Here is a 20,546-nt window from a genome sequence, read left to right on the forward strand (position 1 = left end):
TGTGCCCACTTTGTACTATTTCATATTCATCATCATGGATGAGTAAACCTGTCTTTCTTTAAGTACTTTAATACAGAAGCATCTGAAAACAAAACACGTTGATTCAAGATTTCTTTCTCCATAGCGTCACACAGTCGACAGATTTTTTGTCCCTCAAAAATCATAGTTTAGACTACCTCGTATAAATATAGAACTTTATTTTACTATGTAGAAGGCTCCCATTCCCCCAAACGGGAGCTGTTCTGTTTAAAAGTCCACACCGATGACCATAGCCAACAAGGCCATTCTCACGTATAATCCGTATCTCATTTGTCTGAAGTATGCAGCTCTTTGATCAAAGTCCACTTCTTCCTTGATCTCCGATGTTCTAGGCAATGGGTGCATCACGCACATATGTTGCTTAGCATGCGACAAGATCTTGTTGTCCACCACGTAAGTGTCCTTCAATCTCAAGTATTGCTCTCTGTCTTGGAAGCGTTCTTCCTGTACTCTAGTACAGTACAAGACGTCGGACTTAGCAATAATTTCTGGTGTCAACTCTTGAGTTTCCGAAGCCAACATGTTGTTTTCCACCAACATATCTCTAAGGCTGGAAGGCAACGCCAATTCCTTTGGAGCAACCAATTGCACTCTCACGTGGTATTGACGCAACAAGTACAACAATGAGTGCACTGGTCTGCCATATTTCAAGTCACCCATGAAGGTGACAGTGATACCATTCACAGTACCCAACTCTTCTCTGATGGTGAACAAGTCCAACAAAGCCTGGGTTGGGTGTTCCTTGGTTCCGTTACCACCGTTGATAATTGGAACTGGCGAATATTTAGCAGCAATTTCTGCAGACTCTTCCTCTGGGTGTCTCAACACGATAGCGTCAGAGTAGCAAGCCAATGTCCGAATGGTGTCTTGCAAGGTCTCACCCTTCTTGACAGAAGATGAACCAGCGGCCACAGCAACAACTCTACCTCCCAATCTCTGCATAGCAGCGTCAAAAGAAGAAGAAGTTCTGGTCGATGGCTCGTAGAACATTGTAGCCAACAAACGACCCCTCAACAAGTCCAAGACTCCCTGTCTTTCGACAGCTAATCTCATTTCTTGAGCGACGGTAAACAAGCTGTGCATGTCTGCTCTTGTGAAATCCTTAACAGACAAAACCGAGTTGCGCAAGAAAACGTTGTGGTGTCTGATATAGTTGATTAAAGCATTGGAATCTGACAAGTTACCTGCTGGTGGTTGGGAGACCAATTTCGAGCCCAATTTTTCCAACTCAGCAGCTGGATGTTGCTCTCTCTCCTTCAAGAAAGATGGACGACGACCTTCGCTGAAAGACATTCTAGTTTTCTTGCCCAAGGCTGGCGATTGTGGGATGGAAGTGATCGAACCAAAACGGTCTCTAGCAATTGCACCGTTCTCACCTCTGGTGTCAGTTGTCAAAACAGCACCATCTAAGCAAACTGTTTCCCCATGGTAAGAGACACGCTCAATGTAACCTTGCAAAGTCATATTCTTGAAAATAGTCGAAACTGTCTCGTTCACGGTCACAACTCTATCAATATCAACCTCAACAGATGCATCTTGCTTAGGAAGGTTGAGTATCTTGATTGGATTGTTATGCAAGCGGAGAATAATGTCTTCTGTAGTGAGTTTTCCTTCTTTGACAGCAGAAAACAACAATGGCAAAGTCTCCTTCAAACCCAAACCAGGTGTAATATCGTGGCCCAATCCCTTGGCAACCAAATAAGGCAAGACACCAACAGAGAAGCAGTCGATGTGTTCCAAACCGGCCCACAAGGCATCTTGGTCCTCTTGAGAAGGCAAGAAGTTGAATTGTGGGTAGTTGTTTTTAGACAAGAACAAAGAATAAACGGCAACGTCACATGTCACTTGCAAATCCTTAGCCTTGGCCATCTTGATCAATTCCAAGTCCTCTTCGCTAGAAACACCAGTGATATGGATGGATCTGTTGTGCAAAGAAGCCAACAACAAAACCGAAGCCAAATCCGTAGCTTTTGCGTCGGTGATCATTGGCTTGGAAGCAGGCCAAGAAGCAAAGTGAGCCGAAACAGCAGAAACCTTGGAGTTTGCAAGCTCGTTGAAAGGTAAGAACAAAGAGCCAGCGTTAGCAGCTGAAGCAGCTTCCTCGGCGTTGGTGGCTGATCCCGAAATTGACAACGAATAGTCAGTGTATGCCGACTCGGAAGCCAACTCAAGAGCATCAGCCAAAGATTCAACGTCCACAACAGTTGATCCAGCCACAGTTTGAGGCAAGAAAGAGTTGAAGGTGAAACCGGCAGCCAAGGAAGCCTTGGTGGTAGCCTCAAAGTCGTTCAAAGATGGAACAAACGATGTGATGTTCACCAAACCTGGCAACTCGGCCGTGTCGTGTGAGGTTTGAGCATCGTTGTTGCTGACATCCAAAGAGATGTTTCTAGCCAATGCTTCAACCAACAACTTAGCACACTTGACGTTAGTCACCAATGGCACAGAGTAGTCGACAGCCATACGACGAGATTCGTATCCCTTGGACATGTAAGATGCTGGACGACGGAATCTGTTCGAAGATGGCAAGTTGATGTATAAGTCGATCAAGTTGTTAGCCAAGTGTTGAGTCAACGAGTACTCGGATTTTTGGTCATCGCTGTCTTTCAACACTTCCAAGTAGCGGACGGGAATGTCGTGCTCCTTGATGAAATCAGCAGTACCAGCTGTGGCAAACAAAGTGTAGCCCAACTCGTGCAATTTCTTAATGGAAGGCAACAACTCTTGTTTCTCCTTGTATGAACCAATAGAGAACAAAATGTTCTTCTTTGGCAACTTGAATCCGGTGGAAATCAACGATTTTAAGTAAGCCTCGTACTTGTTTCTTCCGAAAGTGGCCACTTCACCAGTAGAAGCCATCTCGACACCCAAAATTGGGTCAGCACCAGCCAATCTCGAGAAAGAAAATTGTGGAACCTTGACAGCACAGTAATCCTCAGGCAATTTCTTTCCTGGGTATGGAGTTACTGGAAGGTCCATGATGGCCTTCGTAGCCATTTCGATCAAGTCGGTTCCGACAACCTTGGAAATGAATGGGAAAGAACGAGATGCACGCACGTTACATTCGATGACCTTAATGTCATTGTCCTTAGCAATGAATTGAATGTTGTAAGGACCAGTGATGTCCAAGGCCTTTCCGATCTTAGCAGTAGCTTCAACAATTCTGCGGACAGTTTCTGGATCCAAGTCTTGAGGAGGAACGATAAGAGTAGCATCACCGGAGTGAACACCGGCATTTTCGACGTGTTCAGAAACAACATGCATGATCATTTGACCGTCCTTGGCGACAGCGTCCATCTCGATTTCTTTGGCGTTCTCAATGTACTTGGTGATAACAACTGGGTAGTCTGGAGAAACATCCACAGCCTGCGACAAGTAGGAAGCCAAATCAGCCTTAGAGTAAACGGTGTTCATGGCAGCACCGGACAAGACGTACGATGGACGGACCAACACTGGGTAGGTAACCTTTTCAGCAAACTCTTCTGCATCAGCAATGGAAGTCAATTCTTTCCAAGCAGGCTGGTCGACACCAATCTTGTCCAACATTCTGGAGAATTTATATCTGTTCTCAGCAGAGTCGATCATTTCTGGAGAGGTACCAAAGATTTTAACGTTTTGACGGTGCAAAGTCAAGGCGATGTTGTTAGAGGTTTGACCTCCCATAGAAATCACAACACCAGAAGATTGTTCCAAGTCATAAATATCTAACACTCTTTCCAAGTTGATAGTTTCGAAGTACAATCTGTCTGCCTCGTCGTAATCAGTAGAAACGGTTTCTGGGTTGTAGTTGATCATGATCGTCTTAATCTTGTTTTCTCTCAAAGTTCTGATGGCTCTGACAGCACACCAATCGAACTCGACGGAAGATCCGATTCTGTAAACACCAGAACCCAAAACAATAACACCGTGGTCCTCGAAGTCCACATCGGAAGAGTCAGCGTTGTAAGTCACATACAAGTAGTTTGTGAAGGCTGGGAACTCAGCAGCAACAGTATCAATCTGTTTCACAAATGGGATGACACCAGCTTCCTTTCTCATTCTTCTGATGGCAACTTCGTTAGAGTCCAAGAACTTGGCAATTTGTCTGTCCTCGAATCCCAATTGCTTAGCTTGTCTCAACACTGGGACTGGCAATTTTTCTTTAGAGCCAAAGTCGGCGATCTTCTTACCAAACTTGATCAAACCGTCCAATTTGTTCAAGAACCATTTGTCAATGTTAGTCAATTGCCAAACCTTGTCAACACTGTAACCATCAGTCAAAGCGTTGGCAATAGCAAACAAACGTTGGTCGGAAGGTGTTTGCAATTCAGTGTCAATGTCAATAGACATCAAAGCGGCAGTAGAGTTGAAACCCAAGTTTTGGTAATCGGTGGATCTGATTGCCTTTTGAATGGCTTCTTCGAAAGTTCTGCCAATGGACATGACTTCACCGACGGATTTCATGGAAGAAGACAACAAGGAAGAAACTCTGGTGAACTTCTTCAAATCCCATCTTGGAATTTTAACGACAACGTAATCCAAGGAAGGTTCGAAACATGCACAAGTAGACTTGGTAACAGAGTTCTTGATCTCGTTCAATGGGATGTTCAAACCCAACTTAGCAGCAGTGTAAGCCAATGGGTAACCAGTAGCCTTAGAGGCCAAAGCAGAAGAACGAGACAATCTAGCATTAACTTCGATAATGCAGTACTCTTTGGAGAATGGGTTCAAAGCATACTGAATGTTACATTCACCAACCACACCCAAGTGTCTGATAACGTTAACAGCAGTAGTTCTCAACATGTTGTAGTCCTCGTCCGACAAAGTTTGAGATGGAGCGACCACAATAGAGTCACCAGTGTGGATACCCAAAGGATCAAAGTTCTCCATGTTACAAACAGTGATACAGTTATCAAAAGCATCACGAACGACTTCGTATTCAACTTCCTTCCAACCCTTCATGGATCTTTCAACAAGAACCTGAGGAGATGTAGCAAAAGCCTTTTGACACAAGGCTACCAACTCTGCTTCATTGTCAGCGAAACCAGAGCCCAAACCACCCAAGGCGTAAGCAGCTCTAACGATCAATGGGTAACCAATGGCATTTGCGGCATTAACAGCTTCTTCAACAGTAGAGCAGGCCTCAGATCTGGCACACTTTTCGTTGATTTCCTCCATAGCACTAGCGAACAATTCTCTGTCCTCAGTGGTAATGATTGTGTCGATTGGAGTACCCAAGACCTTGACACCCAAGGATTCAAACTCGTCCTTCAAGGCGATACCAACACTCAAAGCAGTTTGACCACCAAAAGTACAGTAGATACCGTCTGGACGTTCATGCTCAATCACCTTTCTCACAAACTCAGGGTTGACAGGCAAAAAGTAAACCTTGTCAGCCAAACCCTTGGATGTTTGGATAGTAGCGATGTTGGGGTTAATCAAAACAGTGTAGATACCTTCCTCCTTCAAAGCCTTGATGGCTTGAGAACCAGAGTAGTCGAACTCACCAGCTTGACCAATAGACAAACCACCCGAACCCAAGACAAGAACCTTCTTGACATTTTCTCTTGGATGAGCAGCTCTGTTGTCTGCAAGCAAGCCACCTGGGAATTGCACAGGCTTGTAAACTCCGGTATTCTTGAAGTCAACAACTGCATTAATGAAGACGTCGAACAAAAATTCGGTATCTCTTGGGCCAGGGGTGGATTCAGGGTGGAATTGCACGGAGAAGAAAGGCTTCGACTCGTGGTAAATACCTTCATTGGAGCCGTCGTTGGCGTTGACGAACAATTCTTTCCAGCCGTCGGCCAAAGTCTTGGAATCAACTGCGAAACCGTGGTTTTGCGAAGTAATGTAGCATCTTCCCGAGATGGTAGAAGTACATGGAATGTTGTGTCCACGGTTACCAAACTTCAACTTCAAAGTAGAAGCACCAGTAGCTCTAGCCAACAACTGGTGACCCAAACAAATACCGAAGACTGGAGTCTTTCCTTCTTTCATCACTTTTTCCAATCTGGAAACAGCATCTGTCATCACTTGTGGATCACCTGGGCCATTGGAGACAAACAAACCATCGTATTCTTCATTGGTGTAGTCGTAATCAAAAGGCACAACCTTCAATTCAACGCCTCTGGCGACAAAACAACGGATTTGGTTGTACTTCATACCAACGTCCACAGCAACAATACGAATGGGCTTACCATTCTTGTCGGTCTTGACATTGGTCTTTGGCTTGTACAAAACTGGTTCTTTGGTCGAAACCTTTGCCACCAAGTTTTTAACGTTTGGATCGTCCCATTGGGGAACGTCAAAGAATGGGGCCCAGTTTTCTTGGCCCACAACTTCATCATGCTTAGAGTTTGCAGATTGGATGGCCATTCTACCCAAGGTAGAACCCTCAGTTCTCAACTTTTTGGTCAAACCTCTGGTATCAACACCATACATGGCAGGAATACCCTCCTTCTGCAACCATTGACCCAAAGAGGAAGTGGCCAAGTAGTGAGAGTACTCCTCGGTGTAGTGAGCAACAACCAAACCAGCAATATGAATTCTGTTCGACTCGAAGTACTTTGGCAACTCCTCAACAATGTCACACTTCAAGTTACGGTCGGGAACACCATAGTTACCCACAAGTGGGTAGGTGATCACCAAAATTTGACCCTCATAGGAAGGGTCGGTGATGGATTCAGGGTAACCCACCATTCCGGTCTGGAAAACAACTTCACCGGCAGCAGAGACTGGGGCACCAAAAGAGTAACCTTGCAAGGCATGGCCGTCTTGGGTTTCCAAAGTCATCAACCGGTCACCGGTAGATTCCATTGGAGGGGAAATTGGAGCAGACAATCTAGCCATCTTTGAAACTTCTCTTGAAAACGTAAACGGGATTAGTTAAGTGGTTTGATAAAGAATAACCAGTACTGAGAGCGTGGGGGGAATGCAATCAATACTTTTTTTTTAAAGTTGACAAGAGAGCTGGTGGTTAGTAAGATGAACTAATGGAAGAAATGCGTAGTGTGCAAGTCTGGGCATCGCAAAAAAAAGGAAAAGTGCGCCAACTGATGGAGTCAGAGATGTCTAATATCCATGGATTAACATCCATTAGAACAAAATCCTTCCTGACTGCAATGTAAAGATACCAAGTTTTTGCACACTGGAACAACAACCAAAAAAAAAAGCTACAAGAGTCACAACTGCAAGAGAGTTACGGTGGGTATTTCACCCATTCTTCCATTCTCTCAACAACAGCTCTGGCTCTTGCGTGGTTTGAAACATACATCAATATTCGGGAGACGAATAATTGGGTGGTTCAAAGAACAGCAAAGAGGAAGATTGCCTATTGTTGAGAAGGAGGAAGAAGGAAGGAGAGGAAGGAAAATAAAGGATCTCGACACAGGCGCAGAGGCTAGAGGTATATATAGTCTTTGCGCGTAAAATTTTTCGTCGCTCATCGCGGAGATCCGGGGCAACCGTTGTCGCCTTCGCCCTCGTAATTTAGAAGCAAATGGTAGTATAGTCACGTGCCCAATGTTCAGATGCACGATTTCGGTTCTACGTAATGACTCTTGCATGCTACGTTCATAGTGTCCTGGACAACGAAATTGAAGACATTTGCACCAGATGTGGAAGAACATTTAAGGAAGCGTCCGGGTTGCCACATTTTATTTTCTACATTTGAAAAAAGCCTGAAATATGATGCGCTTTTAAAAGTACCATATCATTAATGGCACACGATGAACTTTCGTTACCTACAAACGCCCGCATTTATGTAAAGGACCGGTTTTTCGATGTCATCGGTATTGCGTTTGACTGGGGCAACAGCCCAATATTGCTGCTGATGTCTGATATAGAAAATTTCAATCACACCAACCGACAAGGTGTCTACGAACTTTAAGCGAGGAGCGGCTTTTAATTACTGTGGTTTCCGTAAGATATGGTAATTTTACACAACTATCAAGACTCAATCTTCGAAAGATCGGCTAATTCATTCAAAGACGACGAGAGAAATAAAACTAAAACAGTAGAGTCAACCAACAAAAACTTCTGCAGTTAACAGAGAGAAATTGTAGAACTTGAATGTTTCAAAGCTATCTTTGTGCTTTGGCTACGTAAGAGGTTGCAACCAGACCAAAAAAAAAAACCAATCAAATTCTGGTGTCAAAAAAAACGTTCACGCCTTTTCCACGACGTGATTTGAGTCGTTTAGTTTCAACATCATTGCTTACAATCTACTAATGAGCATATATACTTGAGAGCAAATGTCGTTACTGCCGACGCCTTTTATTCAACCGTTTGGTGAATGACCGCAATACACAATCAACTAGCCAAAATTCTGCATGATTTAAAGATTTAACGAATCGTACTGAAGACTAGTAAACAAAAATGTAGAAGACGAATTCTCAGTTAAGGCTACTCTCAAGTAGCAGAACGAACTATTTACTAGCGGGGAAAGAAAGTTCAGCCTGCACATTCTAAAGTCGTTGGCATGCATGCCTACACTATATCATTCTTCTATGGGTACTCTTTTGCTGATTTGATGTGGATGACTAGCATGAATTGTTGTTAAAACGTCGATAAGTGTGTATTCTTCAATTTCGTACAGCGTTGTCACTACTCAAAAAAAGTGCGATAATCACCTAAGCATATGTCATGCATTCGCAGAAGAAATTAGTGAAGAATACTTCTGAATTCTTTTTGTCCCTGATTTTCAATCTTTAAAGCATTTCTATTCTCCATTTCTTGAAAGGAATAGTTTTATATTGTAATTAGAGAAAATTTGAAGTACTTCAACAATAAACAAGTGTCAGTTTCTCATTTTAATGTTCAGAATAACTAGTTACCTAATTGATGAACATGTATTTGAAACAAGTGTAGTTGAGCTATTTTGTTAGAAAGCAGATTAAAGTTGCCTGATAATGATGTGATGGCTTTCCTTGTTCACTGATGACGTAACAGTTGAGAGGGCTGTAAAGGAGCTTTCTTAGATATGGGTTTTAAGTTTCATTACATGACATCTCAAAATTACTCGAAGAAGACCGGCACCATCCCTTTAAAGCAATATTGTGGACGAAGAACCTATAGATTCAAGGTGTGTTAACGGAAAGCAATGGAATCAAAAAAAGAAATAGAACAAACTTAAAAAGTTGAAGGATAATATGAACTTAAATAAATATAAATATATCAATTGGAGCATTTGAATTACACATTTCATTTACTTTCGGTGTGGAAGATTTTAGGGGTACGACTCTATTCTTCACGAAGCGCAGTTGGGAATAGGGTGTCATGAGGCAGTGCTGAAATATTCAAGGACAAAATGAGACAGTAATGAGTCAGAACTAACCTGTTTCCTTGGTTTATCGTTCAATAAAACATCCAGTATCGTCTAAAAGGTATTAAGAATTTTTGACGAAACATTGCCAAAAACGATGCGAGGGAAGACTCTTGCGAACCATGCTGTCAAAAAAAAAAAAAAAAAAAAAAAAAAAATAATTTCGGAGTAGTAAAATTGAAAGAAATGCAAATACCGTCTAACCAGAGAAAAAGAACCAGACACTAACTTACATTACAGCTCCAAACTTCTTCATTAGTTTGCAAAATAATGCAAAGCAAACTTCTGTAGGAACTTAATCGCTAGTCTGCAAAGCCACCCTAGAACCATGGGTGGCCTGCATGAGCGCCTAATTTATGAAAAGGTAATAATCGTCAATACAGACTTTGTTCAAGATTATCCTCCTCTGAAGAATCAAGCCCATCTCATTGTGGAATAATTACTTTAATACCTGAATCCTTGCTTACGGGTCCATGCCTTTTTCTGTTGACGAACCTAAATGGGTCTAAAGTCTATAAGGAAGTTCAGAAAAGAGGTGGTAGGAACTACCTTCGGCCACACTCTACGAAACATCATCGGCAAGATCTCCGGTGCTCTTCATCCATACGTCCGCAAAGTTGTTCCTAACTTCCGTACCGCCCATTATGTTTACATTATATCCATGGTGTTCATTTCATCGGTGATTCTGTATCCTATTTCAAACTTCGAGTACATCGACATCTTATTCCTTATGAGTGGAGCGTGTACTCAGGCTGGCTTGAACACAATCAACCTTAATGAGTTGAAGCTCCTGCAACAGATTTTAGTTTACATAATCACGACACTCACGACTCCCATATTCATCCACCTGTCGCTTTTGTTTTTGCGTCTCTATTGGTTTGAAAGACACTTTGATAACATAAAGGAAACTTCGAAACTCGACCACAGAATGAGGCGTAGTGCTACATCTATGGCGCGAACAACTTCGATCGATCCGACTTTGGTAAACACCGTCAATAATCTGAATTTGGGGTACCAAGAAGGACGTTTTCGCAACGAAGATGTGGCGCAAAGGGAAAAGACAACTAGTCCTGTGCATGTTCCTACCACACAACCCGAAGATGTTTCTGAGGTAGAGGCAATTGATATTGAACGTACGCCCACTCCCGTCGATCATCTTGAATCGTCTCCTCAAAAGACTTCGGCCCTGACTCCTGAGGAGACTAATGGTCAATCGACGATGTATAGTCAACCAAGTGACCCAGCTCTGTTGGCTGAGCCCATACCTGCCCATATTGACGAGAACAAAGACAAAATCAAGTTCGGAGATCTTCCTCATCCCCTGAAAAGACGAAAGGAATTTGATCCATCGGACATGTACAAGTCAATTGCTATGCTTCAAAACAATCGACTGGATAGTGCAGCTGAGGATGATGTGTTGGTGATAAAATCTCCCAAGGAGATTGAGAGGGATAACAACACACCCATTTACATAAAGAAGTCTTCTACTCCTAAGAAACGCAGAAAGTGGGGTGTGAAGAACTTACGCAAAAAACACACTTGGGAAACTATCAGACGAAATAGCAGCTCAGGAATTCGAAGAAGATTTTCTCTGAACTCTTTAAACGAAAACGAATCCATTGACAGCGAAGATGAGGACAACCGCCGAAGATCAGGCTTCATTGATGATGTTTTGGATACCGATAATGATGCAGAGACGGATCACAACGCGGAAAATTATTCTGTTTTCTCTGAGACTTCAGCAAATGATGATGAGGATGATGATGAAGTTGATCAAAAATCAGACAGTATTGGGCCTAAAGACACTTCCCATTTGAAGTTTGCCGCAGCACCCGAACGTCACCCTCGGCCAAGGAAAACGAGGTCTCGGAGACTCAGCAGATGGAGAACACCAACTCTTCTGCGTCATCACACGCAAGGGACAGACGAATGCCTGAATGTTGATACCGATGACGAAGAGCCATCTTTGAGCGAAGGTGAACATTTACGCCATGTTATGAGCGCCAATTATTTATCTTGGATTCCCACCATTGGAAGAAACTCTACATTTGTGCATTTAACGGAGGAACAAAAGGAGGAACTTGGTGGTGTTGAGTATCGTGCTATCAAGTTGTTGATTAAAATATTGGTCGTCTTCTACATAGGGTTCCATATTGTTGCATTCTGCTTATTTGTTGGCTTTATCAAAGTGGCCAAGGGCTATGCAGTTAAAATGAGGGAACTCGGGTTCTCTCCTGTTTGGTGGGGTTTTTTTACAGCTCAATCATCTTTCAACGACTTGGGACTCACACTCACTCCCAATTCCATGATGACATACAGCAGGTCCATCTATATATTGGTCATATGCTCATTTTTTGTCGTTATCGGGAACACTGGTTTCCCCATCATTTTGAGATTCATAATTTGGATTATGTTCAAATTTGCAAGACCCATGTCATTGCTTAAGGAATCTTTGGGGTTTCTTTTGGACCATCCAAGACGGTGTTTTACTCTTTTATTCCCATCTATTCCAACGTGGTGGTTGCTTTTTATTTTGGTGGTGCTCAATGCGACAGACTTGATTCTTTTTATCGTTTTGGACTTTGGCAGCGAATATTTGTCGCCAATTCCGAAGGGCTTGAGAGTCTTGGACGGCCTTTTCCAAGCTTTCAGTACCAGAACCGCTGGCTTTTCCGTTGTTGATTTATCTCAGTTGCATCCATCCATTCAAGTCAGTTATATGATCATGATGTACATCTCGGTGCTTCCTTTGGCCATTTCGATCAGAAGAACTAACGTCTACGAAGAACAATCATTGGGTATCTATGCAACTGCTCGTGATGAAGATGCAACAGAAGAGACACCTAAGAATTTTATCGGTTCACACTTAAGAAATCAATTATCCTTTGACTTGTGGTATATTTTCTTGGGTCTCTTTATTATTTGCATTGCTGAGGGCGGCAAACTTAAGAGAAATGATTATCGATTTACGGTGTTCACGATTCTTTTTGAAATCATTTCTGCATACGGTACAGTGGGTCTTTCATTGGGGTATCCTAACATCGATCAATCATTATCACACGAGTTCACCACTATTTCTAAACTTGTTATAGTGGCAATGATGATTAGAGGTAGACATAGAGGATTACCTTATTCCTTGGATAGAGCTATTATGCTTCCCGATGCTGATATGCAGAGAAGAGACATGATGCAAGAGACACACGCACAAAGAACTCAAAGAGTTGACTCCATATCCACTCACTCCAATAACGATGCGTCTACTATTGATAGACTCAACGGTTTGAGGAAAACAATCACGCGAAAAGCCGCTGCATACCGAAAAAACTCACTTTTCCCTGCTCCAACAAAGTTACCAGAAGACTTTTACGAAATGAACAATTACCCACGTCTGAGTCGATAGCATAATAATATTAGTCATAATCGGAATATAATAGCTGATAAATACATTTTAGTAGGGTATACCGTAAGGAGTATGAATTCGACATGTGCGCTCTTCTCTATTTTCGAACTTCTGTTGCGCATAGTTCTAATAAACGAGGAAAGAAGAATTGCTTAAAAGAAGAAGTAGAGCCAAAGAAACAAATCACTTCGAAGGTTTCTTGGTTTGTAGTTCATGTAGACTGTAGTTTTTCATAGGATACTTCTCCTTCAGATAAGGCGACTATCGCGATGAGATCCTGCAACTCAACTAACAAAAAAAATAAGTGTACTCTTTATTCTACATTCGACCATGATTAGAAGACAAGCCAGAGAGAGAAGAGAATACCTATACAAAAAATCTCTTGAGCTACAAGAGCAAGCTCAGCTTGAGAAAAGACAAAAATTGAAGGCAGCACTCGCGTCTGGAAAACCTCTTTCTAAAGAACTTAGTGAAGACGTTGAACTTCACAAAAACTTTCGTTTTGACGAAAGTGAACAAGCTGAAATTGATGACGAATACCTGGCACTCAGTGGTGTGAATGACCCAAGAATAATTGTTACTACATCTAGAAACCCGTCTGTGAAGTTGCTACAGTTCTCGAAAGAGATCAAGTTGATGTTCCCAAACTCCATGAAGCTAAATAGAGGTAACTATATTATTCCTGAGTTGGTGAAGTCTTGTGCGAGAGCCGCAATCAACGACTTGATCGTTCTTCACGAACACAGAGGTGTTCCCACATCTTTGACTGTCTCACATTTTCCCCACGGTCCATCTGCCATTTTCACTTTGCATAACGTCAAATTGAGACATGATTTGCCCAACATTGGTAATATTTCAGAAGTTTATCCGCATTTAATTTTTGAGAACTTTACCACAAGATTGGGGCAGAGAGTGGTAAAAATTTTAAAGCATTTGTTTCCACCAGGGGCGAAAAAGGATAGTTCAAGAGTTATCACATTCATCAACAATGATGATTTCATTAGTGTCAGACACCACGTTTATGTGAAAACCAAAGACGGCGTGGAGTTGAGTGAAGTTGGACCAAGATTCGAAATGAAGCTCTATGAATTGAGATTGGGCTTGATTGACAATAAGGATGCCGATGTTGAGTGGAAGGTCAGAAGGTTTGTCAGAACAGCAAACAGAAAGAACTATTTGGCTGAGTAGATTAGGTAATGAATATTTTTACGCAAAAATCGACAGATTTTGTTCCAACAAATCGAACTGTCCTTAAACACTAACTAAAATACACTAGGTGTAACCACGGAGGGCCAACCCATAATAAAGATTAAGAAGAAACACAGAAGAAAAGAATTATGGAAAACCCTTTACTTATCTCTTCCAGCCAGAGCATAACACGAGATCCACTCAGTGTCCACTGATCTCAGTAGTACATTGTCTAATACGGTCACCTGCTGAGAAAGAAACCAAACTTTCACTATCCTTAGCCGAGCTGTTGGATGAGAGAGATTTTTTGCGACAAGTTTCTGACCTGGCTTCCGCGGGATAATAAACGTCCTGCTCTTCTGAATCAGACGACTCAGGGCTGATGAGAAACTTATTCAAGCTTCTATACTCTTTTTCATTGGCCTTCGAAGCGAGCCTTTGTTGGTTTGCTTGATTGACACGCTCTCTATGAATCTGCTTAGACGACTGCGACTGAGATTGCGCAGAGCCAACTGAATTCAGAGTCAATTTTCTAGAAAGTTTGTTAAACGGAAGACTGTTGCTTTGGGTTGAGATGGGGCTGTTGCTAGCACTTATTGACCCAGTGTTAAGGTTGAGGGCCCCATTATTTGGGCTATTTTGGTTTCCAACAGAGGATGTCGAGTGATTGGAAGCGACACTCATTTTGCGTCCCAAAGTGGGGACTACTCCGTGGCTATAAGAATGCATGATGGATGGTCTGCGAGAAAATTCATCGCTATTAATCATGTCTGCGTAGGAATAAAAGGATACTGACGATTTGGAACTCACCAACTTGGGTGGGGAGACAGGCGACTGAGGCTGGTTAGACAACGACGACATTGAATTGAGTTTACTGCTGTTCCCATGCTGGTTCACAGAGTAAACACTGTTTTTCCTCAGAGGCGTATAAGAGCGGCCTAAAGCCATGTTCAAACCAAGAACAGAAGAGTTTCTTCTGTTGGAGAAGATCATCTCCACTTCATCCAAGTCTGTATCCTTGTCGCCCAAAATCTCAGCCGTAGCATCCAAAGCAGGGGGGATGTAATCTTCTTGTTTCACCAGCCCAGACAAATCTTGCACTGATCTTTCAAAAATGTCAGATCCTGCTCTCTCTGACAAAGGACACGATTCTGCTACTGGAGAGCCCGTGAAAGAACTTGCTTGATCTTCTTTATTCGGGAATCCCGCAGATGCCGAGCCACTTCTGGGCGAAGTAGAAGGAAGTCTGGAATCGTCAACTTCAACTGTCGATGAGTTAGGCAGGGTTGAAGGACGAGAAGATGAATTTTTCGCCGAAGATCCAAAGGAAAACAACGACATGCGCCTTTTGTTTTGGGTAGCACTCTTGTTAGGGGTCGCAGAGGAGCCACTTTCATTGTGATGAAAAAGGGTCATTTCCACAGCAAACTTTAAAGCAGTAGATTCCTTGAATATGGAAGGGTCAAATAAAGCTCAAACAGAAGAAAAATGAGGGAAGACTGGGAAAAGTCAATTCGAAAAGATGAATCCGCAGATTAGAGAACCAGATGAACGACGAAAAAAGGCTGGGGATTTTTTTGGCTTAAAGCGGAACTGTATTGCAACAACAACCAGGGATGAATGCTAGAAACAGAAAGAAGAAAAAGACAACAGAAACAAACGCAATTCAAAAAGTAAGAGAAGTGGGTCTGGTGGAGATTAGATAAATCTATGAGGATGCTGCTGGGTAGGCATACCGTAGCTTATGTAATCAGCGGTCAAAGATAACATCCAAAACGGCATACATGACCACGGCAAAATGAAATTGTGGTGATAGACCTGCACCCAATGCGGGGAGCCAGAAAGCCGCAAGGACTTCCAATTTACGAAAACAGAAATTAATGTTGGGAATTCTTCGGCGTGGAGGTGAAAATGACATTGGACCTACATTGCAACTACCAGGTATCTTGCGGCTGTCTTTAGGTGCTATTAAACCGGGTGGAGACGCCTCGGGCCGAATCAAAACTTTGATGTTCGTGGTGTACGGATGTCTCAATTAAATGTCGCAAGGCCCCAAATTTTTCTTGTCGTTCTTCTCCTTCCCCTGTCTATACGTCTCTCTGTGACCATAACATTGCGAGCGATCCTTGCACTTTCGACACGCTTGAGGGAGGGGTAAATTTATGACATTTTGGTGCCTCATGACCTTTACCCCCCATGCGATGGCTTGTACAAAGGATATTACACTCCGGCATATAGCAAGCCAGTCACGGATGTGATTGGCTCCTGGTACAGTTTAAGGTTGAGCTCATAATGCTGCCACATGTGACAAGCCCATGCAAATGGCATAATCCCAATTGGATTGCTGCCCCGATTGGAATTGCCCGATCTATGATCACTCGCCTATCTTTTGATAGACGTAATTTATTTGCGAAAGCTCGCGAACTTATGCTTCGTTTGAAACGGAGTAACCGGAATTGTAATTTATTCGCCGAGGAAAATTCTATCGCCTACTTTCTTACTATTAGCCATTCACCACAGTAATTGTGACATTTTGTTGATACTTTGGTGTTGATAGAAGGATGCCGCTACCTTATTATAGGATCAAAATGGTTCTACTGGTGCATTTAAATCCATTTCTCTCTCAATGTTTCCGTGTGGCTTCTGTGTTTGCCTAATTTATGTGTGTTTGTTTTCCTTCTCCATACTATTGTAGCGAGTGCGAATGTTAGTTTTTGCGTATGCACCAAACAGGAATATTCGCGTGCAGTCACCTTTATCAGCCCAAGACTAACTACTCCACCCGGCCATCTTCAATGCAACCAGAATTTGCGCCGAATGGGTTCTCATCAGAATCATCAGAAGTTCCCGATGGCCTAGGGATTCTATCCTCTACTCCGACGTCGCGTTCTCGGTCATATACGTTAGATAGCTTCAATATCAGTTCCATCGAGAAATCCAGATCACTGCGCCGGCCCCCGGTTGGCGAACAATATAAAGAAGATGGGAATTGGGAAACAGCCACATGGGTTTTCAGTGACATCTTACAGAGCATTTCCATACGCGACAAGGAGGATGTCCGGCTTTTAATCACAAAAAGTAATCAGTTGGTGAATCTATTAAAAGAGAACCCGTCTCTCCGAGAAGAAATTATCATCCAAAATGTCATGACAAAAATAAACTTCATGTTATACCACACCAATTCGCTACTTCGATGTGCCGCGTACCGTGTTCTCCGACATTGCATCGCGGGCGAAGACTCTGTGCTTTATTTGGTCAAGGCTAAGATTCTCATTTTTCTTATCATCACCCTATCTACGCCGACACCTTTTCTTGAAAAGCAAGAAGCACTAAAGTTGATTCGAGAATTTATTGAGATTCCTAAAGGAACAAATTATATCTCTATTGGTGTGGTCAAGGCTCTCGTAGCTTTAGTGGAACATGAAAACGAAGATATACAGCCTTCGGCAGACCAGCCAGACCTTGAGCCTCATGTATCATCTATGTTTGTTCGGATGTGCATTGAAACAGTGTGTGAAATATCTGTGAGCAAACCGGATATTGTATTCCACGGCGGCGGACTTCGCCTTCTCATAAATCTTCTCATCAACGGGCCTTCAGATATCGCTGCATCATGCATGGTGGCCATACTAACACTTTTGGACCATCCTAATTCTCGTCTTTTCTTCCGCAACGGGTTCGATCTTGACTCGTTGATCTCAGTTTATTCGACTTTTGAAGATGACGACAGCGACAAGATTCCCAATACCAAAAAGTATTATAACCGCGCTTTAAAGACATCTTTTCTTTTGTCCATGGTTTTGAAAACTTGGACAGGCATGATTTGTTTCTCTAGGGATAAATTCCAAGTACTCAAAGAACTCTTAGAGAACCTAAAAAAGAGAAATGATAAGCTACGAGAAATCATCATGGACCTTCTAATGGATGTACTTCATATTAGGTCTCTTCCCTGGTTTGAAAATTCAGTTTTTGGAGAATTCATTTCTGACTTTTATAACATCTTTATGAATGATGCTAACATAGATCTGAATTCCAGTAATAAAGGTTACAGAGAGCTACCGCCTGGAAAATTTGAATCTTCAATTGTTTCTCATTACCAGGGCCTTCTTTGCAAGGTTCTACTCAACTGCGATTTGATTCCTTTACTAATAGACATTATTGACGAGAACCGAAATGAAGAAATATCCAACAAAGCATGCTACCTTCTCACCAATGTCCTTCAACTTTCCATCAATCTTCTACCGAAGTCGTTCTATAATGAGAATGTACTCAAGGCATTTTCCAAACCCATGTCTATTTCGACAATGGCACAAATCGAGGTTGCCACGAGGTTGCAACATCAAGGCAAAGATGACAAGAAAGCAAGCGACGTGAAAGACCTTATGAAAACTATTAACATTCAATCACGCTATATCATCGATGACATCACATTCAAGTCAATGATATCAAAAACAAAAGTTCTCGTTGCGAAAGAATTCGAAGAATGGAACTGGACAGTGATTTCACAACTTTTCCAAGGCCCTCTTCGTAACCCAAAACGCTTCTCTGAGCTACAAGAAAAGTTCCCCAAGTTCATGAAAGCACTCACATTATTTTATAGACCATTCAAATTCCGTTTCAGCAATTTGCCTGCCCATGCGTCTCACAAATTCCCTAAGCTAAAATTTCCGAAGAAATTGATAACAGTTGGTTGTCAGATGTTGGAATCACTATTAACCTTCGAAGAAGGATTCAGATTTTTATTGCATAACAAGCTTCTTCCCCAAATTGCAGAGATTCTTGCTCAAGTGGACCCTTACAGTGGAATAAGCGCTAAAGAAGCCATTCTTTCGAAGCGTCGGTTAGAAGACTCATTGAGTGTTGGATATATCAAATTCATTGGAGTCTTTTCGAGTAACACATATGGGCTTCGTATAATTGAACACTGGCAAATGCTTCAACTATTGAACAACATCATTGAAGGAAGCAGTGAGAGTGAAGAAAGCAACTATTTAATATTCTCTTTGCTATCCAGTTTAGACTTTGCTAAGAAGAGTCCATTGCGTTTGCTTCTTTCAAAAGTATTTACAGTAGCAAATCCTGCTGTTAAATTGTTTGCGCTTGAAAATGTTCTAAAGAAGCTATTTTTAAATCCTGAATGTGAGGAAATGGTGATTAGCAATTTGTGCACTTTGATATACGATGAAACAGAAACTGTTTCTAAAATGTCTGTCAAAATGTTGCATGAGTATTACCTTGTTCGAGACAATCTTGATAGAATTGACGTATTCATTGGGTTCAGCCCTCCAATTGAAATACTTTCAAATTCTTTCGAAGGTAGACTCTTATTATTCAATTTTTGCAACACATCGAATGGTTTCCGTTTCTTGTATAAAAATGGGTTCATTGAGACATGCTTCAATGAAAGTGTTGAAAAATTACAGACACTTGAGTATCTTTGCCTAATTGAATCATCTTTGAGAAGCCATTTCTTTCCCTTTTACGAACTTCGTCCGCAATCGCACTCTGTTTATGAGTATGATCTTCATCATTTTTTCAAGTATTTATTGGCGACAGAAGATGGTTACAATTTTTTCAACTCACGAAGACACCATATTGATGATTCTATTCACAAAATGAAATTTATTTGCCGAAAATTGAATTTACTTAATGTTGAGCAAGAAGCATTGTCTAACGACACTATTGACACAATGATGCCAGAGAATGCAATTGAAGATAGTCCATCATTAACGCTGCAAGAAGAAGAGTTGGACCACTTATCCTATCCTTTTCAAGGTACCGATTCTCAGGTCAACTATCAGACGAGGGAATCTGATCTTTTGGACATATTAGAATTAGAAGACCAGGAAGAGGAAGAATATTTGTTACGGCGGTTGAAGCAGTATTTGTGGATTTTTGGCGAAATTGCATCAGCCAACTATGGTATACAAATTCTTGATCCTATGCATGCTCTAAACCCACAAAACGAACATGTGGTTGAAACGATTCACTTACTTTTCCTAAACTCATCTGTCTGGCAGCTTCGAGGTTTGGCTTTCTATCAATTGGGGAAAATCGGATCTACTTCGGAGGGCGCTGAAATTCTTGATGATTTACAATGGGTATCATTAGATCTACTGAACAAGGGCAAGCAAGTGTCATTAGCCTACCCAAATACGATGGAAAACGAGGATATTTTTGGTGTTGAAACATTGAATCCGTATCAAGATGCCAGCTACTATACACTATTCGGTGGGCACGAAGCAATAGGAAATTATCTGCGATTTTCCCTAACTGATGAGATCAGTTTCGATACATATGCAGAGTTGGACGATAGAATCTTGAGTTTGATAAATCATCTCAGTTCTGTGTTAGGGAGAGTGGAAAGGAAGGCAACCAAAGAGTTGAATCGTATCAAGAGAGAGAACCCACAGGTGTTCAGCGACATAAATCTCTTTCTTAAGGTAATCCGACTCGTGGACAAGGGTAAGTTTAAGTTCCGAACCCGAGCTATTCTCTTTGGATTATTCAACACTTCAAGGATTTTAGAAGGGTTGCTGAAACGCGATCGCAAGGCGTCTTCCAACAAAGCAAGTAAATAGGTATGGATATGAACGCGTAAAGCTGCCGCCAACC

At 42.0% G+C, this 20,546-nt stretch overlaps 5 protein-coding genes across 5 annotated transcripts; 3 read left to right on the forward strand and 2 right to left on the reverse strand. All coding sequences in view use genetic code 12, as the record gives it.

Annotated features, from left to right (window-relative positions):
- Positions 1–246: 246 nt before the first annotated feature.
- URA2 (bifunctional carbamoylphosphate synthetase/aspartate transcarbamylase) lies at positions 247–6,870 on the reverse strand (the record flags this gene model as incomplete). Its single annotated transcript, XM_002615851.2, has 1 exon — positions 247–6,870. The coding sequence occupies one exon, from the start codon at positions 6,868–6,870 to the stop codon at positions 247–249; it is 6,624 nt and encodes a 2,207-aa protein (XP_002615897.2).
- Positions 6,871–9,842: 2,972 nt separating this feature from the next.
- Positions 9,843–12,743, forward strand: TRK1 (Trk1p; the record flags this gene model as incomplete). The annotated part of the gene is made up of 1 exon (XM_002615850.2): positions 9,843–12,743. The coding sequence occupies one exon, from the start codon at positions 9,843–9,845 to the stop codon at positions 12,741–12,743; it is 2,901 nt and encodes a 966-aa protein (XP_002615896.2).
- A 330-nt stretch (positions 12,744–13,073) lies between these two features.
- Positions 13,074–13,931, forward strand: IMP4 (snoRNA-binding rRNA-processing protein; the record flags this gene model as incomplete). Its single annotated transcript, XM_002615849.1, has 1 exon — positions 13,074–13,931. One exon carries the CDS (start codon positions 13,074–13,076, stop codon positions 13,929–13,931), a length of 858 nt encoding a protein of 285 aa, XP_002615895.1.
- A 201-nt stretch (positions 13,932–14,132) lies between these two features.
- On the reverse strand, positions 14,133–15,347 carry FOB63_003063 (uncharacterized protein; the record flags this gene model as incomplete). Its single annotated transcript, XM_002615848.1, has 1 exon — positions 14,133–15,347. The coding sequence occupies one exon, from the start codon at positions 15,345–15,347 to the stop codon at positions 14,133–14,135; it is 1,215 nt and encodes a 404-aa protein (XP_002615894.1).
- A 1,304-nt stretch (positions 15,348–16,651) lies between these two features.
- Positions 16,652–20,512, forward strand: TSC11 (TORC2 complex subunit; the record flags this gene model as incomplete). The annotated part of the gene is made up of 1 exon (XM_002615847.1): positions 16,652–20,512. One exon carries the CDS (start codon positions 16,652–16,654, stop codon positions 20,510–20,512), a length of 3,861 nt encoding a protein of 1,286 aa, XP_002615893.1.
- Between the last annotated feature and the right edge of the window lie 34 nt (positions 20,513–20,546).

Source organism: Clavispora lusitaniae (assembly GCF_014636115.1).
Source record: "Clavispora lusitaniae strain FDAARGOS_655 chromosome Unknown tig00000105_pilon, whole genome shotgun sequence".
In the NCBI taxonomy this organism is placed as follows: Eukaryota; Fungi; Ascomycota; class Pichiomycetes; order Serinales; family Metschnikowiaceae; genus Clavispora; species Clavispora lusitaniae.